General features: G+C 52.7%; 1 protein-coding gene across 3 annotated transcripts in view; it reads right to left on the bottom strand.

Moving 5' to 3' along the window:
- The window catches only part of NINL (ninein like), a 117,570-nt gene that overhangs the window by 5,593 nt on the left and 87,037 nt on the right, over positions 1 to 24,940 (bottom strand). For all 3 annotated transcript variants that reach the window (XM_040248268.1, XM_040248269.1, XM_040248270.1), the window contains 10 exons: positions 21,601 to 21,775; positions 20,693 to 20,803; positions 19,785 to 19,865; positions 16,354 to 16,459; positions 14,975 to 15,084; positions 13,709 to 13,968; positions 9,076 to 9,180; positions 7,990 to 8,059; positions 2,449 to 2,607; positions 1,664 to 1,777 (listed from right to left, as the gene is read on the bottom strand). In XM_040248268.1, coding sequence (XP_040104202.1) covers positions 1,664 to 1,777; positions 2,449 to 2,607; positions 7,990 to 8,059; positions 9,076 to 9,180; positions 13,709 to 13,968; positions 14,975 to 15,084; positions 16,354 to 16,459; positions 19,785 to 19,865; positions 20,693 to 20,803; positions 21,601 to 21,775 — 1,291 coding nt within the window. The remainder of the gene's footprint in view (positions 1 to 1,663; positions 1,778 to 2,448; positions 2,608 to 7,989; positions 8,060 to 9,075; positions 9,181 to 13,708; positions 13,969 to 14,974; positions 15,085 to 16,353; positions 16,460 to 19,784; positions 19,866 to 20,692; positions 20,804 to 21,600; positions 21,776 to 24,940) is intronic.

Below are 24,940 nucleotides of genomic sequence, written 5' to 3' on the forward strand. Positions count from 1 at the left end.
GGGGGGCCTTCTCTGGAGAGCCCTGCTCGACCGCCACGTGAGAAGGCAGGATGTCCCCAGAAGAGAAGCAGGGCCCCAGCAGCCAGGAAGCCAGGGCCTCCGTGTTCTGGGTGCTGGGGTGGGGCAGTGAGCCCCTCAGATGATGGCGGACCTCTCCACCCTGAATCCAGACTGGCCCATCCAAATGTGGGGCAGTGATGCTAAGGAAACCCCCGGCGCAGTGCTCAGCAGCCTGGATGCTTGTCTGCCCTTCCTGGGTGCTTGGCTGCCACGCAACAAGGACCTGATGCCACAGAGAGGCCGGTGCAGGTGCCCCTCCCACAGCACCCTGGGATGCCGGCTGTGTAGGCGCCCTCTTTGACGCCTGGCTCCCCTGCTGGCTCTGTGACCTCAGGACCACTCCCTCCCCATGGCTCTGGATGCACCCTCACCTCTGTACCCTTGATGGTCCCTAGCTGCCCTGTAAACGCCTTACTTCCCTCTGCACACTTTCATCCAGGCGTGTTTCAGGGGTCCTCATATAACTCACCAAAGGTGGCCTCAGAGCAGATGCTCCTGCCCGTGACAGTGGCTGAGTGCTGGGCATCCCCCAACCCCAGCGGGCATGGAAGCCTCCGGCAGCCCAGCCCTGCTGCCCATGGGTTGATCTGTCTTCTTCACCTCAAAAGGTCAAGCCAGTCTGGCAATTTCTCAAGGTTCCTTTTGCACTATGAACAGGGAAGGGAGCCCCCAGTACACAGAGACACCTTGGAGAAAGTGCCTGCTGACAGCAGTGGGCTGGGCCCACAGGGGTCTGCCAGCCCCTCCTAAGACCCTGGACAGGGAGGGGTCCCACATGCAGATAGACCCTTCTGCAACCTGGGCCATCTGAGAAGTGACCTCTCACACCAGGTGTCCACAGCTAAGTCCAGGGGTCAGACCAGGGGCCAGGTGGGGAACCTGGTGCCAGGCTGAGCAGAGACATGAGGCTTAGAGACCCTCTCTCACAGCCCCTTCCCCCTGCAGACACTGGCTCTCCAAGCGCACCCCATGTCTGAGTCCACCAGGGCCCAAGGTCCTCAGGGCACCTCACACCGTCACCTCCCTCCTCTCCTCCTGCTCGAGCTCCTTGGAAGAACCAGCCCTGAGTCCCAGCACCTCTCGCTGGCAGGCACCCGCCACCCCTCCTGGGCCCACTCTGCTCACATCTCTGTGTCCCAGTCCATGAGCTCCCTGCCTGCCCCCCACTGCACCTCTGAGCCTGGCAGGCGCTGGACAAGCGCAGGGCAGGGCATTGGTGGCACTGCCACACAAATGCACAGGCGTGTGACACCCGGGCTCCGCTGGGGCGAGGAGCTAGTCCCCTCGGGGGCTGCTGCGCCAGCGGCCTTGACCTCGGAGGCCGCCTTCCGTGTTCCCTGGCTGCTCCACCTGCAGAGGGCACACCCAGAGGTGCTGCTATGGCCACCTGCCCTCATGAGGAAACAGGCACAGCCCTTTACATGGTTCACTCGTGTTCCACCTGACCCTGGACCGGGCCTGACTGTGTCCTCGGCCTGGAGGGCGTCCCCCCTAGCTGTGTGCCCTCCGCCAGCCCCACGATGCCCTTGGCCGGCCCTCTGATGTGCAGGCTGTCAGAGGCGAGGCTGACCCCCCTCAGCCCGGGACCACCGTGCACACCCACCTGGTCCCGACTCTCTTCAAGGGCCTCTCTCAGCTGTGACTGTGCCAGTCTCAGGCTCTGACGGTCCTGAGTCACGTGGTCAAGTTCAAGTTCAAGTTTTTGGATTTGGTTACCCTGTTTTTAAATGTCAGTTTCACAAGTATAAGAAGGACATTAGCAATGTGATACGTGCTTAATGCAGAAACTTCAGAAAACAAGAGTTACAAATTTAAGTCATCCGTGATTACAGCACATCCGACGTGCTGTATCTCCTGGCCCTTCCTCCACACACACATGCTGCCACCACGACATCGTAGGCCCTGCTTCCTCTCTTACGCCAGAGCATTAGACACTGTTTAAACATGTGTTTTTTAATGGCAGCACCATAATCTACTGACTTAGTCAATACGGCTGATGATTCAAAGCTGATTCCAATTCTGTTGTGCTATTATAAACACCAGAGCAATGAAAATATGTTCAGCTAAGTCCATACACAATGTTTAGTAAAGTTCCCACAGCAGAATCATGAAGTCGGAGCACACCAACGTTCTTGACCACTCTTGATGTATGTTTTGCCACAATGACCTCTGGAGAGGTCATCCCAATTTAGGCTCCTATCATCAGGATTTAATTCCTTTCTGCTACTTTCTCTAGAGGTACCAGGCTTTGCAAAAGCTGCTAAAAGTTCACACGTTTTTCAGGGCTTGCTTGTGAAGCCCCTCGCTTTACCTCCAGGCACTTCAGGGCTGTCCTTGGTCTGTTTTAGGCCAGGCTGCCCGCCCCTCCCTGACCTGCCTGCCATTCACCTGCAGCTCCTCCCGGCGCACGGCCTCCTCCAGTCTGTGCGTTAGCAGCTGGACGGTGACGTGATCCTTCTCACTTTGGGTCTGGTGGGTAGAGGCCTCCTCTCCGAGCTGCAGGACCCTGTGGTTGAGCTGGGACAGTTCATCCCTACACTTCTGACTCTGAAACAAAAAGGGAGAAAACACAGGTCGGAAAGCCAGCAGCATCCCAGGGGTCCTCAACCAGGGACACTCTTCTCCCCAGGGGATGCCTGGCAATCTTTGGAGACCATTTTGGTCATCACAGCTGGGGGTGGGGTTACTATTAGCAACTAGTGGGTGAGGCACTCGCTCAGTGTCCCCAGAGTGATGGGCTCTCAGGCCACCAGGCAAAGGATGAACTCTGATCCATCCCCCAAGAAACAAATGCTGGGCACCAGGAGCACTCACACCCCATCAACATCCCATCACTGCTCTGGAGAACTGGCATGATTTTCTTATTTCTCACACAGTTATTTCTGACATTATCTTATACAAGTTGAAGAAAAAAAAAAACCCTAGCTAAACCTGAGGCACATGATTCTCTTAAAAAATCTGATCACTGTCATTAAACAGAGCACACTGATGAAATGACCCACTTTGCAGACTGTGGATGCTGGACGCTGGCGGTGCGGCCTGGGATAAACAGCAGCCAGCAGGTGACACAAGGAAGCTCGTTATCTCCAACTGTGTGTCACACACCTTCACACAAACCATGTTTTGCTCCTCTGCTTTTCCCTAGCAATTGCTCCGGAGGCTGAGGGTCTGAAGCCCTCTGTGCCTCGGAGCAGGGTTCATGCACAGCTAGGCGGATGCATCACTGTGGCCCCAGGGTGGGTGTTCCCACCTTATCAGCCAGGCTCGGGGAGGCAGGCAGCGGTGGGAAGAGGTGGATGGGAACTGCGGGTCTCTCCAGGGTACAGCAGGTGTCTGGGAAACCAGAGGTGATAAAAGCCCTCCCCGAGAGAGTGGGAACTCAGCAAGGACACAGGGTCGGCAGATGGAAATCCACTACACTTCTGTGTCCTAACAGTGAACGTGCAGAAACCCACATGAGAAGCAAAACACCATTTCCGCTCTGGCCTGGAAAGAGCTTGGAAGTCGTTACCCGCCCCTCCCAACCAGAACAAAGAGAAAGCTGAGTAGCTGAAAGCCAACAACTCTTCTGAGGCCCATCAGAGAACTGAAGTCACAGGGCAAACCAATGCTCTGAAAACCAGAAAGACAGGCAAAGAGCGTCACAGCTCACCAGGAGCCAAAAGCTGGAGGCCTAAACAAGGTGGCTGCTGTGGGTAGAACCGGGTCCACAAAGTCACCACTGTCTGGAGACAAGGCTGCTAGCAGGTAATTAAGGTTAAATGTGCTCGCAAGGTGGGGTCCTAATCCAATGGGACAGTGACTTTATAAGAAGACACAGTGAGAGGGGGCTCCCCACAAGCCTGGAAGGGCCTCACAGGAACCAAGCCAGCCCCGCCTTGATCGTGGCCTTAGGAACCTTGGGACAATAAACTCTGTAGTTTAAGCCGCCTGCTTGTGGCATTCTGTATGGAGCCTGAGTAGACTAGGACAGCGGCTGTTCTGAAGTACACAGAGCGCTCTGTTCTCTGCCCTCCTTCTGTACCAGGTCGGAACCAGCGAGGGGAAGGGGACAGCCCACTGGAGCCCCCTCCAGCTGTTCTGACTCAGTGTCCTTCACCTACTGGACTGGCTAAAATAAGAGTGACAACACCAAGCGTGGGCAAGGATGTGGGGCAGCTGGACCGAGCATACACCGCTGGTGGGAACATAAACTCTTAGTAGCTGCTCTGGAAAACAGCTGGGCAATTTCATATGAAACTAGACATGCAACTGCCGTACAGAACAGTGACTGCTCTCCTGGGCATCTATCCCGTGAAATGAAGACCATCCACACAAAGACCTGCCTGGGAATGTTCACTGCAGCTTCTGTGAGCCCAACACTGGAATCACCCAGCCATCCTTTAAAAGGCATGCCAAAACCAATACAGAACTGTAAAGTAAAAAAAATAAATTAAAAATAAATAAATAAATAAAATAATAATTAAAAAATAAAAATAAAAAATAAATAAAATAATAATTAAAAAATAAAAATAAAAAAACATAAAAGGCAAGCATTAAGACAAGCTGGTTCCAAATTGGGAAAGGAGTATGTCAAGGCTGTATATTGTCACCCTGCTTATTTAACTTATATGCAGAGTACATCACGCAAAATGCCAGGCTGGATGAAGCACAAGCTGCAATCAAGATTGCCAAGATAAATAACCTCAGATACGCTGATGACACCACCCTTATGGCAGAAGGCAAAGAGGAACTGAAGAGCCTCTTGATGAAAGTGAAAGAGGAGAGTGAAAAAGTTGGCTTAAAACTCAACATTCAAAAAACTAAGATCATGGCATCTGGTCCCATCACTTCATGGCAAACAGATGGGGAAACAATGGAAACAGTGACAGACTTTATTTTCTTAGGCTCCAAAATCACCGCAGATGGTGATTGTAGCCATGAAATTAAAAGGCACTTGCTCCTTGGAAGAAAAGCTATGACCAACCAAGACAGCATGTTAAAAAGCTGACAAAGTTCCATCTAGTCAAAGCTATGGTTTTCCTAGTAGTCATGTATGGATGTGAGAGTTGGACCATAAAAAAAGTTGAGCACTGAAGAATTGATGGTTTTGAACTGTGGTGTTGGAGAAGACTCTCGAGAGTCCTTTGGACAGCAAGGAGATCCAACCAGTCCATCCTAAAGGAAGTCAGTCCTGAATATTCATTGGAGCGACTGATGCTGAAGCTCCAATACTTTGGCCACCTGATGTGAAGAACTGACTCATTGGAAAAGATCCTGATGCTGGGAAAGACTGAAGGCAGGAGCAGAAGGGGACGACAGAGGATGAGAGGGTTGGAAGGCATCACTGACGTGACGGACATGAGTTTGAGTAACCTCTGGGAGTTGGTGATGGACAGGGAAGCCTGGCGTGCTGCAGTCCATAGGGTTGCAAAGAGTCGGACACAACTGAGCGACTGAACTGAACTGAAGACGAGCTGTGGGACGTGAACGCCTTGGAATGCCATCCAGTGACAGGAAGAAACTAACTGTGGACGCACAGCAGGGAGTCGTGCTATGTGAGGAGAGGCAGTCCCAGAGAGCTCATTCGGTATGGTTTCTTGTGTATCACTGGTGAAATGGTACAAGTTTGGCTCTCCTCTGTCACTTTCATCAAGAGGCTCTTCAGTCCCTCTTTGTTTTCTGCCGTAAGGGTGGTGGTGGGGCTGGGATAGGCGTTCAGAAAGACAGGTGGCAGATGTAGCTGTGAATGAATGATATGAAGGGCCTTGTGGAGCTGCAGCTGGGCTGTGGAGACATGAACCTGCCCAGGGGATAGGGCCGTGTAGACCTGACACCCACATGGGAACAGAAGCAAAGCTGCGGAAGCACGTGGACTTCCTGGGTGGTCCCCTGGTTAAGGAGCTGCCTTCCGAGGCAGGACACTCGGGTTCCACCCCTGGCTGGGGAACCAAGATGCCACGTGCCGCGGGGCCACGAACCCCCGCCCCCCAAACTGGGGAAGTAAGACCTACGGACTGCATCAATGTCAATAGCTTGACTGCGATGCTCATTAAGGGCTGACTTGCATCCCCTCACACCCCAATTCACACGTTGAAGCCCAAACTTCCAATCCTGTACAGAGGGACGGCAGTTGGAGATGGGGTCTTGAAAGAGGTGATTAAGGTAAAACGAGGTCGTGTGAATGCAGGAGGATGGTGCCCTAATAAGAGGTGACGACACACGCGTCTGAAGGAGGACCATGTGAGGACACAGGGAGGACACTTGTGTACAAACCAGAGAGAGGCCTCAGAGGAAACCAGCCCCGCCCTGACCTGAGCTTCTAACTCTGAGCACTGTGAGGAAATAAACTTCTGTGGTATAAGCCCCTCAGTCTGTGGTGCTTTGCTATGGCAGCCCTAGCATGCTAACACAGACACTATACTAAAGTTTCATAAAACGTGACCACTGGGGAAACTGGACAAAGTGTGTTTCTCTGTAATTTATGTGAGCCTGCAATTATCAGTAATAATTTCAATTTTTAAAAAAACTAAAAAAAAAAAGAACGCCACATCCAAGCTGTGTAAAGTGAAGTGAAAGAAGCTCAGTCGTGCCCAACTCTCTGTGACCCCATGGACTATATATAGTTCATGGAACCCTCTAAGCCAGCATACTGGAGTAGGTAGCCTTTCCCTTCTCCAGGGGATCTTCCCAACCTAGGGACCAAACCCAAGTCTCTCGCACTACAGGCGGATTCTTTAGCAGCTAAGTCACAAGGAAAGCCCTCCAAGCTGTGTGCTTCGGTACAAAAGCCAGTAAGTGAGGCCAAGTGTAGAAAGCATTTATTCATGGCGCAAAGGGAGACCAGTGTGGTGGTCAGTGCTGAACAGTGAGAGGGGCATTCACGTGCAGGCTAAAGGGGACTGATCAAACAGTAAGTCCATCCACTGAGGATGATGGAGACCAGGCTTTTCACTGCTAGAGGCAGAAGTTATAAATACAGAAAGAGAGAAAGATAGAATCATCCCTGTGATATTGGAATTGCAGTTTGAATTTATGATTTTGGGTAGAGAGGTGTACAAATAAATATACCTGAAACCACGTGCATTGAGCATAATAAATATACACTCCCTAGTTCCATGCACTAACTGTATTTGGACATAGTGATGACCCTATTTGGACATAGTGAGCATCCCCAGAACCCAAATCTTGGTCTCCAAGTACCATTCTGAGCTAAAAGTCATCAAGGATTCCTTGGAGAAGTGGCTGCTTCCAGGGTTGGGGCAAGGGAAATATCAGATGAACTTGGAATATCATGGGACAGTAGAAAGTAAGGAAGTGCTCAAATAATGACCAGAACTCACCACGAGGGGGCTCTTATAGCCAAACCTGGGACACTTGAGCATGGAAATAAATACTGATGGTAACATATTATAACCCATTAAATAAACATGGAGAACAACTGGGTGAGAGTTTGATGAAGAACAGGACATTCACATCATATCAAAGGATTTTCCCACAAAATGTTCAGGAATAACCAAGGGGAAAGTAACTTTGTGAAGAAGCCTGGCCAACACCACCTGACCAAGAATCTAAGGACATCACTAAAGCTTGTGTCCCCGGACAGGATGGAATGAGAAGGGGATATTCCCACATAATCTGAATCCAATTCTAAGGAAGTTCTAGATACACCAAAACAACTGCTTATCACCTTCAACAGCACCAGGTCCTAAGAACAAGGAAAGGCAGACTGAAGCCACACGAGGTCCCGGCTGCGGCTGACGGGGCCACAACTCATCCTATCCACACTGATCCCCCAGCTTGGAGTGGGAGGAGGCTGATGGGCCAGCAACTCTTGTAACTTCCATAAAAATGTTCTGTGTTTCCTTTCTGTAAGTTTGAGATTATTTCAAAACAATAGAAAAGGGAGCGGGGGGTGCATCCGTTTCACACCAGGTGTCAATACTTAACCTGTGTGCAGAGCTCTTCCATCTCAAAGCAGGCCTTTTCCTTGTCTCTCTTTAAGACCTCCATTTCCTTCCTGTTGAAGAAGCAAAGTTAACAGTATCACTGATGAGTCACTGCTCACCGCGGTCACCGTGGTGGCTGGTTTGTACGCCTGCTCTCCATACCCTACAGCCACTGGTCTCTCACTGTCCTGCACTGTTACCGCTGCTGGTCCAATTGGATCGCAGCCTGGGAACCAGAGGAACCCTGCCAGCACTAAGAACAAACCCTCCACGACATTCCTCAGTTGCACAGCACATGTTAATCTCTCTCCAGCACGTGGGAGTGCTCTTCACATCCAGAAGCATAACGATCAACACAGCCTTGCATTTGCTGACGTCTGCTGTCAAAAGGGTCCCAGCACCAAACCTACGGTAAATGGTTCCTGGAGGGAAGAAACCTTTCGGATTTCAGAATTGCTGGAACGTAACAGTGATTTCTGGGTGACTATCCACTCTGGATTCCACACTTTAATCGTCAGGCACTTTTATCAAATCAATACCACATTCTCAGCAGTTTAGAGCTGAGCTCATTTGAATTTTATTAAAAAAAAAAAAAAAAAAAAAGCCAAACCCTTCTTAGATGAGTCTCTGATAGTGAAAGCTGGAATCTCCCGACAAGTATCCCTCTACAATACACACAGCTCCTGCCTCAGTGCTCAGGCCCCTGCCCTAGACCCCTGAATTTGACACACTGAAATCCATAGACCAGGAATGAACCTTGGACAAAAGCACGGCTGAAATAATTATCAGGACAAGAACAGATTCTACTGGCCCAGGAAGGTTGTAAGAGGCCCTCTTGCCCCTGCAGGGATGCAGGATGCCTCCTCTGACCCTTGAGCATGCTATGGAGTATTCTGTAGGACACCTGAGCCCTCCTGTGCCTATCAAGGCTGGTCAGAGGGCAGCACAATTCTCTGCTGACTGTTCCTGGAATGTGGGTTATCTGTGAACATGTCCCACTATCTGCAGTAATGCCTTGTGAACTTCTATGATGAGCAAACCGTGTCCGGGATGGGTGGCTGGGTGGGACCACCGAGCTGGCCCTTACCTCTGTGCAGCCTCTGTCCTTTCTGAAGCTTCAAGCTCTTGTCGGATCCTCCCCAGCTCATTTTTCAAGAGAGTGTTTTCTTCAGAAAGCTTTTCCAACTTGATTCTGGATAACAAATTTTAAAAAGAAAGAAGAGTGGGAATTCCAGGAGCTGGTCCCCCGACGGGGTCTAGTCTTGCAATGACCCCTAGCCACACTTTCCTTCCCTGGATGGGGGCACAGGGCACCAGTCCCTCCCTGTATCCAGTGTTAACCTGCTCTGGTTTGCATCTCCCAAGAGATAAGCTACAGAAAAACACAGCTTTCTCAGCTCCTAAAAGAGTCAGTGACTAGTGTATTCGGCACCTTGGTTCTCTCTCTCTCCTGCATCTCCTTACACCTTCACTGAAATGTTAGCGTGCTCACAGCTGGCACCAATGCAAGATGCTGGGTGAGAGTCCTCACGGAGTTGTTGCAAGGAAATCCCCCCCAGGGCCCCCGAGCACAAAGCTGAGGAACACAAGGACTCAGGAAGCTGAATCCTATGGGAGTGCCCCCTATCCTACACCCTGAGGTCAGCACTGGAGGAATGCCGGGAGCCCGCACACGAGATCCCACCCACGACAAGGTCATGAGGAGAGACCTGACAGACCAGGCGGATCAGGACTCGAGGGACTCCCTGGACCTGCTCAAGCATCTACCCCGACACCAAAATCTGTCTGTCTACTGTTTACTATATTATGCCTTTCACCAACTCTTTTGGCATTAACAGGGGGCTATCCCTGACCACCTTCCCCTGAAGAAAATCAACTTAGGGCTCTAGCTGATAAGTCTCCTGGGCAGCAAAGGAATATTTCAATTCAAACCCCTCTGTTAGCATTCTAACTTGCGTGGCAGGTTTATCCATATTCTTACAACTAATGCACATGGTTGTTCACAACTTCCCAACCATGAAAGGCAGGGGAACTTAAACATTCTAAAATTCTAATAGGCACAGAGCCCTTCGAGGAGTAAAAATTATTAGAAGAGTGCTGGTGAAGGATTTCATTGTTGAGCCAATGCTTGCTGCCAAGTTTCCATATCCCTTACCAACTGTGTGCCTGGAAGTATATTAGTTAATATAGTTGATATGTAGGGAAAAGAAGTAGTAGCCTTGGTGTTAGCAACATTAGACCTTTGAGTTAATAAATTTTTTCTTTGTTATAACCCACTGCACCTTTGCCCCATAGGAATGTAACTTTATTTAGTACTTTCTGAGAGTGGCGCCAGACTTTAGAAAAAACACTTTTAGAGAAAATAAGTTTTCTGGTTGACAAACCTTTATCAGAAAAAAGGGGCATAAACTGTTAACAGGCCTCCAGGCCAGAAGATGATGTAAATCACATAAGACTTTTGTATATGGAAAGGTATGCAGAAAGAAAGCCTGGTTTCGATAAGGGTCAGAACTGCTGACCCTGCATGACTCTGCATCTTCCATTCCCCTCTATGTACAACCCAAGGTATAAAAGCTCTTTTTAAAAATAAAGTTACAGACCAGACCTGTTCCACCTAAGCTTGGTCTCCCTGTCTCTCTCCTTCTCTCTCTCTCTCGCCTACTCCATCCATCCTGAGGGAACCCCTGGATCCTGCTGGGGCTGGACCCCAGTAGAGGACACTGGAAAGATGCCCGCGTCAGCGGACAGAGGGTGATCCGATGCAATGTGGAACCTTCAGGAGGGGAAAGCAAGTACTGACAGAGGCTGCCCAGGCCAAGTTTGCCTGGAGCCCTTGGCTTCTGATGCTCTCAGAAGGATTTTCATAGGACACAAATCTATATATTCAGCAGGCATAATATTTCTAAGTGCAGTAAATAAAAAGAAAACAGCACCTATGCCCTATGACTCAACAATTCCATTCTTAGGAACATCAGCACTGAGAACAAAAAATAGGGCTACCCAGAGCCCCCCCAGGGGTTACCACTATCCCGACTTGGAATAGTGACCCTGGGGGACATGTTCTGGGTGCTGGTGACACAGATGTGTCCAGTTCATCAATTCTTCCAACTGTATACACGTGTGAATTTTTGTGTGTGTGCATACAACACTTCAATAAAAAGTTAAAATGAAAGAAATACACACCTAAATACACCAAAGAAAAACCACAAAAGATGGAGACGCTAACAGCAACCAGAGGACACAACTCAGATCACCTCCTGTGGGAACAGAATAACAGCCTCTAAAAGACGTCTGCATCCAGAACCTGCAAACGTGCTATTTCATAGCAAAGGGGAATCAACGCAACAAACAGAATCAAAGCTGCTAATTCACTGCCCTTAGATGGAAAGAGTGTCCTAGACTGTCCACTAGGGCCCTCCACTGTGGAAGAGCAGGCAGAAGACTGGGAGTCGGGACGGAGTGCAAGTCACTCCTGGCGTTAGAGGAGGGTGTGGGTCAAGAATGGGAGGCCTGCAGGTTTCCTCCCGAGCTTCCAGAAAGGAAGGCGGCTGCCAACACAGAGACTCCCGCCCAGTCGTAGGCACTTCTGATTTCCAGGCTCGAGCACCGTGAAATCCTAAGTTATGATGCTTTAAGCCTCTGACTTCCTGGTAACTCATCACTGCAGCAATGGAAAATGGATGCTCACACAGAGCAGCCTGCCCAGGTCAGAGGGCAGAGGGCAGAGGGCAGCCTTCAAGGGCACATCAAGGTTTGTGCTCCTAGGAAGACCAGCCTTCAGAAATGGGAGAGAAGCTGAGACATTTTCCGATAAGGAAAACTGACAGAATGTACTCCAAAGACAGTTTTACAAAAGGCCACACATCAGAGTGAAGAAGATGGTCCCATAAAGAAGGCATCTAACCAGGCATCCAAGCTGAGGACCATTCAGTAAATCGCCCGGTCTGGAGATGTGAAAAACGGCCATGTCCAAATGCCTTGAAACAATCTACCAAGACAGACCCAGGAGGAAATATAAGACCTGAACAGACCTGTAACAAGGGTTACAGATGCCGAAGAATGGAGCCTTCTCCGCCTACCGCTCTGGGGCCAAAAGCTGCAAACACGTCTCACTCCCAGCTGCACCACGGGAAACCCTGTCCAATGATCCAGAAACCCCTGACTGGAACTGTGATATTAGCTGTGGGGCCAACAAGCCAAGGCGTGCCACGAGTCAGGAGAAGCGGGGAGAGGCCCAGTACAGCGCGCCGGGCCCGGGGGCTGGGTGGAGGACCAGGACAGCACTGGGCTCCTGTGCCTGTCCAGAGGAAGTGCCCGAGACAGACGGCAGAGAGGGCGTGTGGCCGCTGGGCTGATCCCGCGCGGAAGGCCCCCCGAGTGTGCCGGGGCCTGATGTGGACTCGCAGGTCCACTGGGCCCGAGACCAGCCCTCGATCGCAGCCACAATCGCAGCAGTGGGGCCACACGTTCACCTGAGGCTCTCTACCACTTGTGAGGCCCAGCACCACCTCTGCTTCATGGAGCAGGGAATTCAGAAGTCAGCCCACCATGACCAAGGCTCCACATCATTGGGGGACCCCCGTGTCTGAGGCAGAGGCCTAGAGCAAGGTCTAGAGGGTGATAAACAGTCCAGGCGCCTTGGGGGGAGGTGCGGGGGGTCTGGGAACAGAGCCTGGGGCCACTGGCTATGCCAGTATTTTCTTTCTCAAGCCGGGAGGTGCACTGACATTTACTCCTTGGCTTATCATAAATGCCACGGGATCTGTTTTCCTGTGAAGCAACATGCCATGGTCACCCTGTGGGCAGGAGCTGGCACCTCAGCTGGACACACCTGCATGTGTGGTGAGCCAATGTCCTCTGCCCAGAAAGGGACACAACAGCTCACGAAGCCTCTGTCTCCAGGACGCGGGCAGCTTGCGGGAGTGCTGTGTGGGCACTCACAGGGCCAAAAGACACTGTGTAGAGAGCGTCAACCACAACACACAGCTGTGCCTGCCTGCAGTCACCCGGGTCATCTCCTGGGTGGTGCTGGGAGGCTCCTGGAAAAGACCTTCTAGAGGCCTGGGCTCCTGAGATGGAGTGGGTGCTGGCCTGGGCCCCAGGGGGGCCAGGTAGGAGGGCCAGGCTGCACACCTGATGCTCCATCACTGGCTCACAGACCGCCTCCTCATCTTTAGCCTCCTCTCAGGCCTCCAGCCCCAGCTCCCTGGTAGGGCCCGGAGGATGGGCGTGTGGGCCCTTCTTCTCTAGCACTGAAGATCATGTTCCAATTTTCCAAATAAACCTTTTCTCTCCTTTTCCCACAAATCTCAGTTTCTTTCCAGAACTCCACTAACCCAAACTAAAGGCCTTTCCCATTATTTGGGGGCATTTAGCCCTTTCATCCACCTCCCCAGGAGCCACGAGATGACAGATGAAGCAGACTGTTTTTAAAGTCAGACTCTTTGGGACTTCCCTGGCAGTCCAGCGGTGAAGACTCCATGCGTCCACCACAGGGGCACAGGTTCGATCCCTGGTGAGGGAACCAAGCTCTCTCATGCCATGCGGACAATGTGGCCGAAAGAAAAGTCAGAACCTGTGTAAAATAATCTGCTCTTTCAGGGCTCACCACTCAGGTTATGCATACTTGTGACTCTGAGCAATCTGCCCAAATTCAGTTTCAAATCCGGGTTCTCGGCAATACCCTGGACCTGAGATCCCTCAAGGCTGGGGTGGCGGACCTGAGCCTCTGGAGCGCCTCCTGCAGCCGTGCTCTCTCCTGGCTCAGGTGTCCCGCGTGGCCCCGCTCCAGCTCCGCCCTCCTCTGCAGCTGCTCCCGCAGGCCTCGGACCACCTCCTGCGACTCCGCCTGCAGCGTCGCCAGCTCGGCCTTCTGACCCTGCAGCACGCCAACCTCGAGCTGGAAGGCCCGCTCCAGCTGCCTCCTCTCCTCTGCAAATGCCCTTTTCGTCACCTCCATTTCCCTCTCGTGGTCATTAACCTAAGGAGGGAGGCATGAGTGATGTTGACCGGGGGCCTCCAAATACAATTCACTTGATGAATCAAGGCTGCCGGGCGCAGAACCCAAACAGCAGGTGGCCCAGCTTCAACAGGTTGCGGAGGCCCGTGAAAGGCTCCCCACGGCTTGTGTGGCCGCCTGCTTCCATCACTTTCTGTAACCTCCACTGCAGCCCTGGGGGGAGGCCCGCAGGTGCAGAAGGGAGGCTGGCGGCCCGGCAGGTAGCCACAGGAGGAGGGCAGGAGGGAACAACACCTCCACAAGGCCTGGCCACAGCAGGCACCAAGGGGCAGGACCACCCCGTGGCCATGGTGACACCTGACAAGCTGTGGGCACCATCCCTCCACAAAACCCACCACAATCGAGTAACAGAGCAAGAGACACAGTCACCCAAGAAGACAGGCTTGGCCAGGGTGGCCTAGGAGCCCCTGCGTGCTAAGTCGCTTCAGTCGTGTCCGACTCTGTGTGACCCTGTGGACTGAAGCCCACCAGGCTCCTTTGCCCATGGGATTCTCCAGGTAAGAAGACTGGAGTGGTTGCCACGCTCTCCTCCAGGGGATCTTCCCGACCCAGGGATCGAACCCGCATCTCGTATGTCTCCTGTATTGGCGACATATCTCCTCTTTTCCACTAGCACCACCTGGGGAGCCCCTGGTGCAGGGCAATCACAGGAACCAAGATTCTGCTCCCAGAATCTGCTTCAGCTGCAACAGAGCCAGGGGCTGTGACTTCCCAGCGCAGGGCAAACAGGGAGGTCTGGCCTCTGCACCAGCCTCCAGACAGGGGAGGGACCCTGCTCCCCCTCATTATTAGCTATTCCTTTGTCCTGCCTCCTTCCGAAGGGGGTGGAGGCAGAAAGTCAAGGTCATGCACATTCCCTGCAAACCTCCGTGCCCCTGAGCACGCTCACTATGGGCAGACGTGTGCGCAGATGCATCTCAGCAGCAGCAAGTTCCCCGACCTCTGTGGCCTCCCTCAGTCCCCTGACCTTGGTCTCCAGCTGGATCTTGAGTTCTTGGTAACGCTCCTTCAGCTGCTCCAACATGATCTCTGTTTCTATACTCGCTGAGGCGGAATCACCCACGAACGTGACGGTGCCTGAAAATAAGAGGACATGTCCATAGATGTTCTGCTCAGAACACCATGGGATCAAGCATCTTTTAATTTCATAGCTGCAGTCACCATCTGCAGTGATTTTGGACCCACGGCACGGCCAGCCCTCCTGGGCCCAGGTGTCCCCCATGCCATGCGTGGTAGGGGGCACACTCAAGGCTCGAGTCAGAATGCGAGTGTGGCCACTGCTGGGGTTTCATCCACGCCGGCTGATGGGCTGGAAAGTGAAGGGAGCAGACACATCCTGACCTCTCGCCTGCTCTTTGCAGTTCCCGAATTGTTTTCCATGAAAAAGAGGGACAGACTCAGCAACATCGGCCGAGAGAACTTGGGATAAGCATCTTAGGAAGGAGAGCATCCCATCGCCCTGACAACAGGAAGCTGCCGCCTGGGTCAGGAGTGGCCCCGATTGGAGGCATGGCCAGCCCGGCCTCCACCACCCACGTAACCCCTGCACCACAGCACTGCCGTCTTGACCACCCCTTCTCCTTAGATGGGGGCGAGGGGAAGAGAAAAGCCAGCCGGGAGAGCGCTCTGGCTGCATCGGCGCCATCACGAAGCTCGGGGCTTCCTCCGGTGCTACGACCCAGAGCCATCTGGCCACCACACCAGAGCCACACACTCCTTGCAGCTCAGGCCCGTCCAGAGATAAAGACCATCACCCCCTTCCCTGTGGCCACACGGGCCCCTGACACTCATTGAGGCATGCGATGCCAGCAGCCACAGGCCAACCACCCCTGGCTGAGGGCGGCAGGGCTGTGGCTCAGGGGGCGGCAGAGGCCACTGCTGCAGGTGCAGGTGAGGGCCTCCCTTAGAGGCCAGGTGCACAGAAGACCCTCCCGGCTGCCCTCAGAGGCCCCGAGGAATGCTGACATGGACTGCCCCGTCAGCCATCACAGGCCGCCCCCCATACCCCTAGCCTGCTCTCTGCTTCCCCTGCCCAGCTGACCCTCCCCAGGGGCATCTCCTTCCATCCCCCCTGCCTTAGGAGGCTCACAGGGGACATGCCTGCCCTGAAGTCACAGCAAGGTCATCATAACCCTCACCACTTACTCTGTCCAAGCAGTAGGACCTTCCTCCTCCTCCATCTCCCTTGGGGCTCTGGGTTGCCTAAACCCCTCGCCTCAGATAGGACCCTTCTCCCACACAAGTGGTCCGAAGGACTTGTGACCCCCTGCACAGCGGGCTGGCCCACAGCCCCACCCCCGGGGCAGGAGCTCGCGGACCCACCACCTCCAAGCACTCAGCTCCTACCTGCTGGGCCGTGTCCTGGGGGCAGGCGGCCGTGCCGACTCGGGGCCGCCTGTGCCTGCAGGCCTTCCAGGGCGGCCTGCAGCTCGTCGTTGCGGTCCTGCAGGTCCTGTGGGCAGAGCCAGACACTTCCTCCAGCCACTGCGGCCACCAGGCCCAGGAGCAGGGCATGGGGCCGGCACCGGGGGAACAGTTCAGGCCCCAGCAGAGAGGGTCCCGACTTCCAGGATGGGGCACTGAACTGCGCCGGGAGTGACAAAGAGCAGGAGTCATTTCCCAACATCTTACGCCTGGCACCACCTTCCATCACTGGATACCCAGAAGGGACCCGGGGGGAAAAGGTGCAGTGAAAGTGAGAAATGGAGAAAATACAGAGACCTTTTAACACCTGAAACCACAAGAGGTTGGGGGAGCATGCTCATAAGGGGTAGGGGAGATTCGGGGGACATGAGGCTTAAGAGGAAGGGCCTCTGGGACCTTCCTGGAGGTCCAGCGGTTAGGACTGAGTGCTTTCCCTGCAGGGGACGTGGGTTTGCTCCCTGGTTAGGGAACTAAGATCCTGCAAGCAGCACAGCACAGAGGGAAAAATAAAGGAGGAAGGTCTCGTTTGTAACAAGCATCATTTATCCACCCAAAGAATGAAATATAACTCAACAAGCCCACTTGATCTCCTGGCTTTCACAGGCCTGGCAGGACAGCGTTCACAGTCCGCTCTCCCAGGTGGTCCCACGGCCCGGGCGCCACGCTCGCCCATGACGGTGGGTCCACGTGCTCCTCCCCCCGCCTCGGGTGGGCCGTGGGCACCCCACCTGGAGGACGCCACATGCGATGCCGCTTCCAGCCAGCTCCTCCCCGTGGGACCCAGGCTCTGGGGTCAATGCCACGCGCACACTCAAGGCCCCACCTCCCGCTCTAATTTTCCTTTTTGGGGGGCTGCACCATGCGGCCTGCAGGCTCTTAGTTCCCCAACCAGGGATCACACCCGTGCCCCCTGCATCGGGGCTGGAGTCTTAACCACTGGGCCACCAGGCCAGGCCCTCCTCTCTGATTTCTTAATCTGAGTTTCCTCTCCAGGCAGGTCTTGTCAGTTCTTTCTGAACTCCCTGGTGGCCAGTGCCTGGCCTGTGTCCACACCCGCGCTGGGAGGAGGAGCCTCTAACTGGCGACTGTACGCCATGTGGGAGAACGGACAGGCCCTGCTGATCTTAGAGGAAGCACATGTTTACTAGGCTCACTGTACCTCCTTCAGAAACTCCTGAGCAAATACGCAATCTCCCCAGAGAGAACACCTCTGTCCCAGGGCCAGGAAACGAACGAGAGCTGCAGGGAGGCCCTTGGGGCGGCGGGTGTGTGCGCCCCGGCACCCTGCCCCACAATGACACCACACAGGCCACCGAGCAGCTCTGACGTGGTCAGTCTGGATCGAGGTGTGCAGCATAAACTACAATGATCTTAAAGACCAGGTTCCCAAAGAGGGATGCAAAATAGCTCACTTAAAATTTGATTATATTGATCACATGCTGAAATGATGACATTGTGAAAGTAATGGAGTAAATAAAATGTTATTAAAATTAACGTCAACCATTTCTTTTTACCTTTTTTTTTCCTTTTACCTTTTTTAAAGTGACCACTGGAAAACTTGGAAGTACACACGTGACTGCTATTTTCACTGAGCAGCGCTGATATGGCAGGAAACATCGACAGAATCATTTCTACCCAATGCCCTGCCCCTTCAGTGGTTCCTTCTGCCCCTCAAAAGGCTACTGTAAGAGCATATAAATGCTCCACAAGTTCAGCAGAGCCAGAAAACAGGCCCTTAAGGTATGATGCTAGGCAGACTGCTCTGTTCTAAGCGCCTAAGGATGACATGCACTGTCCTGGGTCCCAGCCTGTCCATCCAGGGTGCGGCCAGCAGGGCTGGGGAGCCATGTGCCTGCTTTCGTGTGGGTTGCACGTGAATTTGGGGTGCCTGTGGATGCTGAAGGCAGTCACAGGGTGCTGCCCCGAGAGCTGGGAAAGGCAGCAAGTCCACTGCACACAGCGAAGCCCTAGGTCTGAGGGCTCTGGAATCGTTGAGGCTTCTCTTCACGTTAGCATTAACAGGAGAGGTGAGCTCAACGAGAAAGCAGGAGAGGGTGGGGTTTCAACAGCAGCTCGGAAAGCACTGGAGAGGAAGGGGGGCCAGCCACACCGAGTCAGCACACACAGAGGGGCTGGCTGCCCAGACATTTGCAACTTCGTGTATTAGAAATTATTAAAAAAAAATTTTTTTTTAACGTTCTCAATGCTAGTTTGAAACAGCCAAAAATATCCCTGCAAAAGAGGGAAGATCTCTGAATAAGTGGCCCCAAAATGTAAAAATTTTTTTGCCAAAACTTCAAGAATCAAAAGTGAAATAAGTAGCAACATTTAGGTGACAGTCATGTTGAAAAAAACAAAGGGGGTTACACCTATATGAAAAAATTCAGGTGCACTAAAGCAACGTATTAACTGCTGGTTAGTCATAGGTGCTCAAAGTGGGGGAGAAAACAGCAGGAAGGAGAGTTCCTCCCAGGAAGTTAACCACAAAACCCACACACCACTCGGTCTCTGAGAAGGGCTACACAGGTGACCCATACACAGGACTGCAGGGGCACCGGGATTCGGGGTGTGGCAGGCAAGAGGCAGGGGTCACGTCACACTGCAGACCAGCACGGGCTCACCTTTATCCTCTGGTGTGGCCAAAGCATTACGTGCAGAGAGACAGTTCTTACATTAATCGGGAGGGAAACCATTAAGAAGCAAGTGAATACTACACCCTTGACTCCAAACAATCATGTTTTATCTGCCGGAGTCCAGGACAGTCTTGAGGGAGTAACAGTGTGATCTGTTTCCCAGCAGTGACTGTTCACCACCTGCACCCTGCTCTGCATGGTGGCAACGCCAGCTGAGTGGGCTCACATGTAGGTTTGGCCCAGGAAATGCATACACTCAACCACAGGAAACAAGATGAAGGCCTACACGGGCCCCGGACACACACGGGGGCCTTGGGACTGGGGTGAGCAGCCTGTGGGGGGCCGGGCACAGGTGCTGGGCAGGCCAAGTCCCAACTACCTCCTTGTAGAACATGAGGCTCGGGAAACTCCCCAGCAGTCCAGCATTGAGGACTCCATGCTTTCACTGCCGAGGGTGTGGGTTCCACCCCTGGTCAGGAAACTATGACCCCACAAGCCATGCAACACAGCCAAAAAAATTTGAAAAAACAAAAACGAGGCTCAGGAGACCTCAACTGAAGAAGGAAGCCCACCTCAGAGGCTACGCCCGCCCAGCTCATGTAGGGATGCTCCTGTGGACCCGGGCTGGGCCACCCCCCACGTGGAGGCCAGGAGGTGGGAGGGGCCACCCAGTCCTGAGCAGACAGCGCCCGACGTTCCCTCGGGCAGGGGGCCACTTACCCGGCACTTAAGCTCGTATTCCTTCAGGATCTCTGAGAATCGCTCTTCCTGGGCTAGGAGTTCTGTGCTCCGAGGCTCCAGCTGAAAGCCAGATGCAAGCAGGAAAATGAGGGCCAGGACCTCAGGCCAGGTAGAGGGTGGGCTGCCACCCCCTCGTACTGCCGCAGTACGCTCAGCATCTGCAGGCGCAACCCCCTGTCCCTCCTCTTCCTCCCCGCCCTTCGTTTACAAGGTCTCAGGGCAGAAGGATGTTCGGAATTTCAGGAAGGTGGTCATGCTCCCACCTGGACCCTGGGCTGCCTTCTTGCCTCGGCCACCTGGGAGGCCCCTTGCACGGACCCTGCACCTCCCTGCTTCCCCTCCTCCCCTCAAGGTGACGGAAAGGGCCAGGTCTCTAAGCGCTCCTCACGCCAGCACTGGGGTCTGTGCAGTTGCTGACTGGTCCAGGCCTCGTCACCGGGAGGTCAAGATGCAGGGCATCACTGGGGTGTAACCTGTACCCCTGCACTGCCTGAAGGGGAGGGAAATACAGGCAAAGTAGCCTTAATGATTTCCTCTCCATCACAGAATCTTAGGCTTCCCAGGCAGCACTAGCGCGGAAGAACCCGCCTGCCAGCGTAGGAGGGCAGGAGGCGCAGGTTCAATCCCCGGATCAGGAAGGTCCCCTGGAGCAGGAGATGGCACCCACTCCAGTACTCTCGCCTGGAAAATTCCACGGACTGAGGAGCCTGGCGGGCTACAGCCCATGGGGTCACAGCGATTCAGACACGACTGAGTGACTGAGCAGCACGTGGAATTTTAGCAGAAAAACCCAATTCCGTCTCCTGTGTGTTCTCCATCAAGACCCTGACGCCCTTTACCAGCACCCACAGGCGCTTCTCTGGGGACTCACACTCAGCAGGACTTGCCTGGTTCTTCAACACAAACTCCAGGTCATTCTGCAGCTTCAGGACTAGCTTCTCTGAGTCTGAGAGCTTCTCCACAACTTCAATCATCTCCTTCTGCAATCGACTATTTTCCTACGAAACACAGGTCAGTGTTAGGCCAGGATGGAGGAGGGAGCAAGAGGCAGGGCTCCGGAGCGGGAGCTCTGGGGAGGCTCTCCTGGCCACCTGAGCTCTCAAGAAGGTCATAAGCAGCACGAGTGAAGGCGGTGACAACCCTTCCAGAGCTGTCTTTGAAAGGACGGATTTGAAGCTCCACGGCAACAGCCCAGGAGTCCACCTGAAGGAAGGCGGTGTCCGGAGACACAGGATACAATCAGAAGGCAGGCCTGCCTTCTCCTCTGGGGGAGGGAAGCAGGGCAGGTGTGGAGGAACCCACAGTCAGGGAAGAGGAAGGAGGTGGGGCCGGGGCCACCTCACTGGAAGCAAAGGTAGGCGGGGAGCAGGTCAGGCACGCTCTCCACAGCCAGGAAAAGTGCCCCCGAGCAGGTCACACAGCCAGGGCTGGGGGCGGGTGACGCTTTTGTCTTTCGTCTAGTGCTCTGGTCCCAGGGAGGCAGCCAAGGCGGCAGCTGCCGACCCAGAGCCGAGAGCGAGAGCCCCAGGGGCCCCATCCTGTGGCCCATACGGCTGCAGAGGAGGCCTGGGTCTCTCCTAGAGAAGCCAGGACGCTTCCGCTTCTGCTGAGAAATGGGCTCTCTAGGTGGCTGCAGAAAACGTTCCTTAGCGTCAAGCTCCCAGGGCCGCGGGGAGGGTTCAGTCCTGGCCCAGGAAGGTGTGGGTGTGGAGGAGGGACCCCCGCGCAATGTGGCCTCCCTCTTTTCGGGTGGGGGGCTCTGAGGAGGCACCGCGCAGCACCCTGAACCCCCTACCTTCAGGGCCAGGGTCAGCTTCTCGCGGAGGCCGGTTTCCTCCGCCTGCAGGCGCCGCAGGTCCTCCTCCAGCCCGGCCCTCTGCCGCCGGGCCTGCTCCCAGAACCGCTCGCGTTCCACCTCCACCTCGGACCGCAGCAGGCTCAGCCTCCCCCGGTAGCCCTGCTCCAGGCGTCTGCAAGGCACAGGGCACACGGTGCATGGGTTCCTGGGGGGCGCCATCTGGGCCTCTCCCTCCCCGGGGTCTCCCGTCAGCGCACTTGGCCTCGGCACTGGGGACTCGTTTGTTCCCGCCTGATAGATGGGGGAGCTACAGTATTGTGGGGCAGCGCAGGCCTCATGAACTGGCCCCCTCGGGGCTGGCAGAGGTGACCCCACACAGACAAGGGAGCCAGTGGGTCCCTTGGCCCACGGTGTGAGCTGGCAGGTGACCTCTGGGTGGGTCTCTGGCACCCCTTGGCCATTCAACCTTCTCCATGTCATCAAAAACATGCACCGGTAAATAAAGGCAGCATCAGGGCCCTTGGTGACTAAAGACGCAGAGAAGTCAGCCTCCACCACAAGCAATGGAAAACTAGCATACAGTGAATCCCGAGGCAGACAGAGGGCGGGGCGGAGCCCTTCTCCTCAGACTCTGCAGTGATTTTTCCAATAACCATTTCTATCAGCAGGGTAAACAGTGCAAAACCTTAGCTTTATCACTAAAGCTAGTGGAGCTTTGCTATTTAAAATCCTAAAAGATGATGTTGTTAAAGTGCTGCACTCAATATGCCAGCAAATCTGGAAAACTCAGCAATGGCCACAGGACAGGAAAAGGTCAGTTTTCATTTCAATCCCAAAGAAAGGAAATGCCAAAGAATGTTCAAACTACTGCACAGTTGCACTTATTCCACGTTAGCAAGGTAATGCTCAAAATTCTTCAAGCTAGGCTTCAATAGTACATAAACCAAGAATTTCCAGATGTACAAACTGGATTTAGAAAAAGCAGAGGACCTAGAGATCAAATTGCCAACATCCACCGGATCATAGAAAAAGCAAGAAAGTCCAGAAAAACATCTACTTCTGTTTCATTGTCTACATTAAAGTCTTTGACTATGTGGATCACAATAAACTGTGGAATATTCTCCAAGAGATAGGAATATCAGACCACCTACCCGCCTCCTGAGAAACCTGTATGTGGGTCAAGAAGCAACAGAACTGGACATGGAACAATGGACTAGTTCAAAATTGGGAAAGGAGTACATCAAGGCTGTATATTGTCACCTTGCTTATTTAACTTAAATAGAGAGTACATCATGCAAAATGCCAGGAGAAATGTCAACAATCTCAGATATACAGATGATACCACTCTAATGGCAGAAAGCAAAGAGGAACTAAAGAGCCTCTTGATGAGGGTGAAAGAGGAGAGCGAAAAAGTTGGCTTGAAACTCAACATTCAAAAATCTAAGATCACAGCATCCAGCCCCATCACTTCATGGCAAATAGAAAGAGAAAAAGTGGAAGCACTGACAGATTTTATTTTCCTTTTTTCCAATCCCAAAGAATGTTCAAACAACCACACAACTGCATTCAGTTCACCTGCTAGCAAAGTAATGCTCAAAATAATTCAAGCTAGGCTTCAACAGTATGTGAACCAAGAAATTCCAGATGTATAAGCTGGATTTAGAAAAGGCAGAGGAACCAGAGATCAAATTGCCAAAAGCCACTGGGTCACAGAAAAATCTAGAGAATTCCACAAAAAACAAACTCCTGCTTCATTGACTACACTAAAGCCTCTGACTGTGTAGACCACAACAAACTGTGCAAGATTCTTAAAGAGATGGGAATGTCAGAACACCTTACCTGCCTCCTGTGAAATTTGAATGCAGGTCAAGAAGCAAAAGTGATAACTAGACAGAGTACAACAGACTGGTTTACAGTTGGGAAAGGAGTACGTCAACACAGTGCCAGGAGCCAGCACGGGAGATCCCACCCACGACAAGGTCATGCGGAGAGGCCTGATGGGCAAGACGAGTCAGGCTTCAGGGGTTCTCCCTGGGTTTTCCTGAACATCTACCCCCCAAAACCAGAGTCTGCCTGCCTTATTGTACTGTGCTTTCCACTCTTCTGCCTCTAAAAGGAATTAACTTAGGGCTCCAGTTAACAGTCTCCTGCATATAAAAAGAATGTCTTGGATTAAAGGTCTGCCTGGACTTTTACAATTTGTGGATTGTTTACAGCCCCCAACCGTGAGAGGCACGAAGCTCAAAACATCTTAAAGATATAGAGCCTTTTAGAGTTAAGAATTAAGTTTCGTGAAGAGTTTGTTGAGTTAATGTTTGCCGCCAGGCCTCCATATCCTTTATCTTTTAGGCACCTGGGAGGATATTAATCAATGTAAACGGGATGCAGAAATAGGAATGTAGTAGTTTTGATGTTAGCAATACAGACTTTTGAGTTAATTAATTTTCTCTATTATAAATCACTGTACTCCTTTTCCCTTGTTATAAATTGCTGTATCCTTGCTATGTAAGAATGTAACTTTATTTAGTGCTTTCTGAGAGTGGCACCAGACTTTGGGAAAAATAACATTATTACCCTTATCAGAAAAGGGCTGTAAAATGCTAATTGGCCTTCTGGCCGGAAGATGATGTAAATCACCTAAGACTTATGTATACAACTAGGTATGCAGAGAGAAAGCCTGGTCTCGATAAGTCAGGGCTGCTGACACTGCATAACTTTGTATTATCCACTGATCTCTATGTACAATCAAAAGTATAAAAAGCCTTCTGAACAATAAAGGATGGACCAGTTTCTCGGACTAGTCTCTCGAACTAGTTTCTTGGAAATCTGGCTCCCCCCGTGTCTCTCTATCTCTTCCTCCCTCTCCTTTTCAGGCTGAATTCCCCTCTGGAGCGGGGAGGCTCGCCATGTCTACTTACTTGACCAGGCTTCCAAGATCCATGAGAGAGGGAGCCCAAGGCAGGGCACCCTCCGCTATTCGAACGGGTGCCGGGGGCCTAACGTAGATGGTGCAAATCTCTTGTCCTGAGGCTTTATTAGCTTTCCCCATAAACCAAGTGATTCAGCCTCTTTTCTCCACTAAAATTTCCTACTACACTATTCTTTGCTAATCTCCCTTTTATATTTCTAAATAAATAAGTTTTTCCTCACCACGCCGTCCCCACTTCGAATTACCCTGGATCCACTGGGGCTGGACCCCGGGAACGCAGTATATTGTCACCCTGCTTGTCTAACTTATATGCAGAGCACATCATGTGAAATGCCAGGCTGGATGAAGCACAAGCTGGAATCAAGATTGCCGGGAGAAGTATCAATAACCTCAGATATGTGGATGATA

Source organism: Oryx dammah, unplaced genomic scaffold (genome assembly GCF_014754425.2).
Source record: "Oryx dammah isolate SB20612 unplaced genomic scaffold, SCBI_Odam_1.1 HiC_scaffold_10, whole genome shotgun sequence".
NCBI lineage: Eukaryota > Metazoa > Chordata > Mammalia > Artiodactyla > Bovidae > Oryx > Oryx dammah.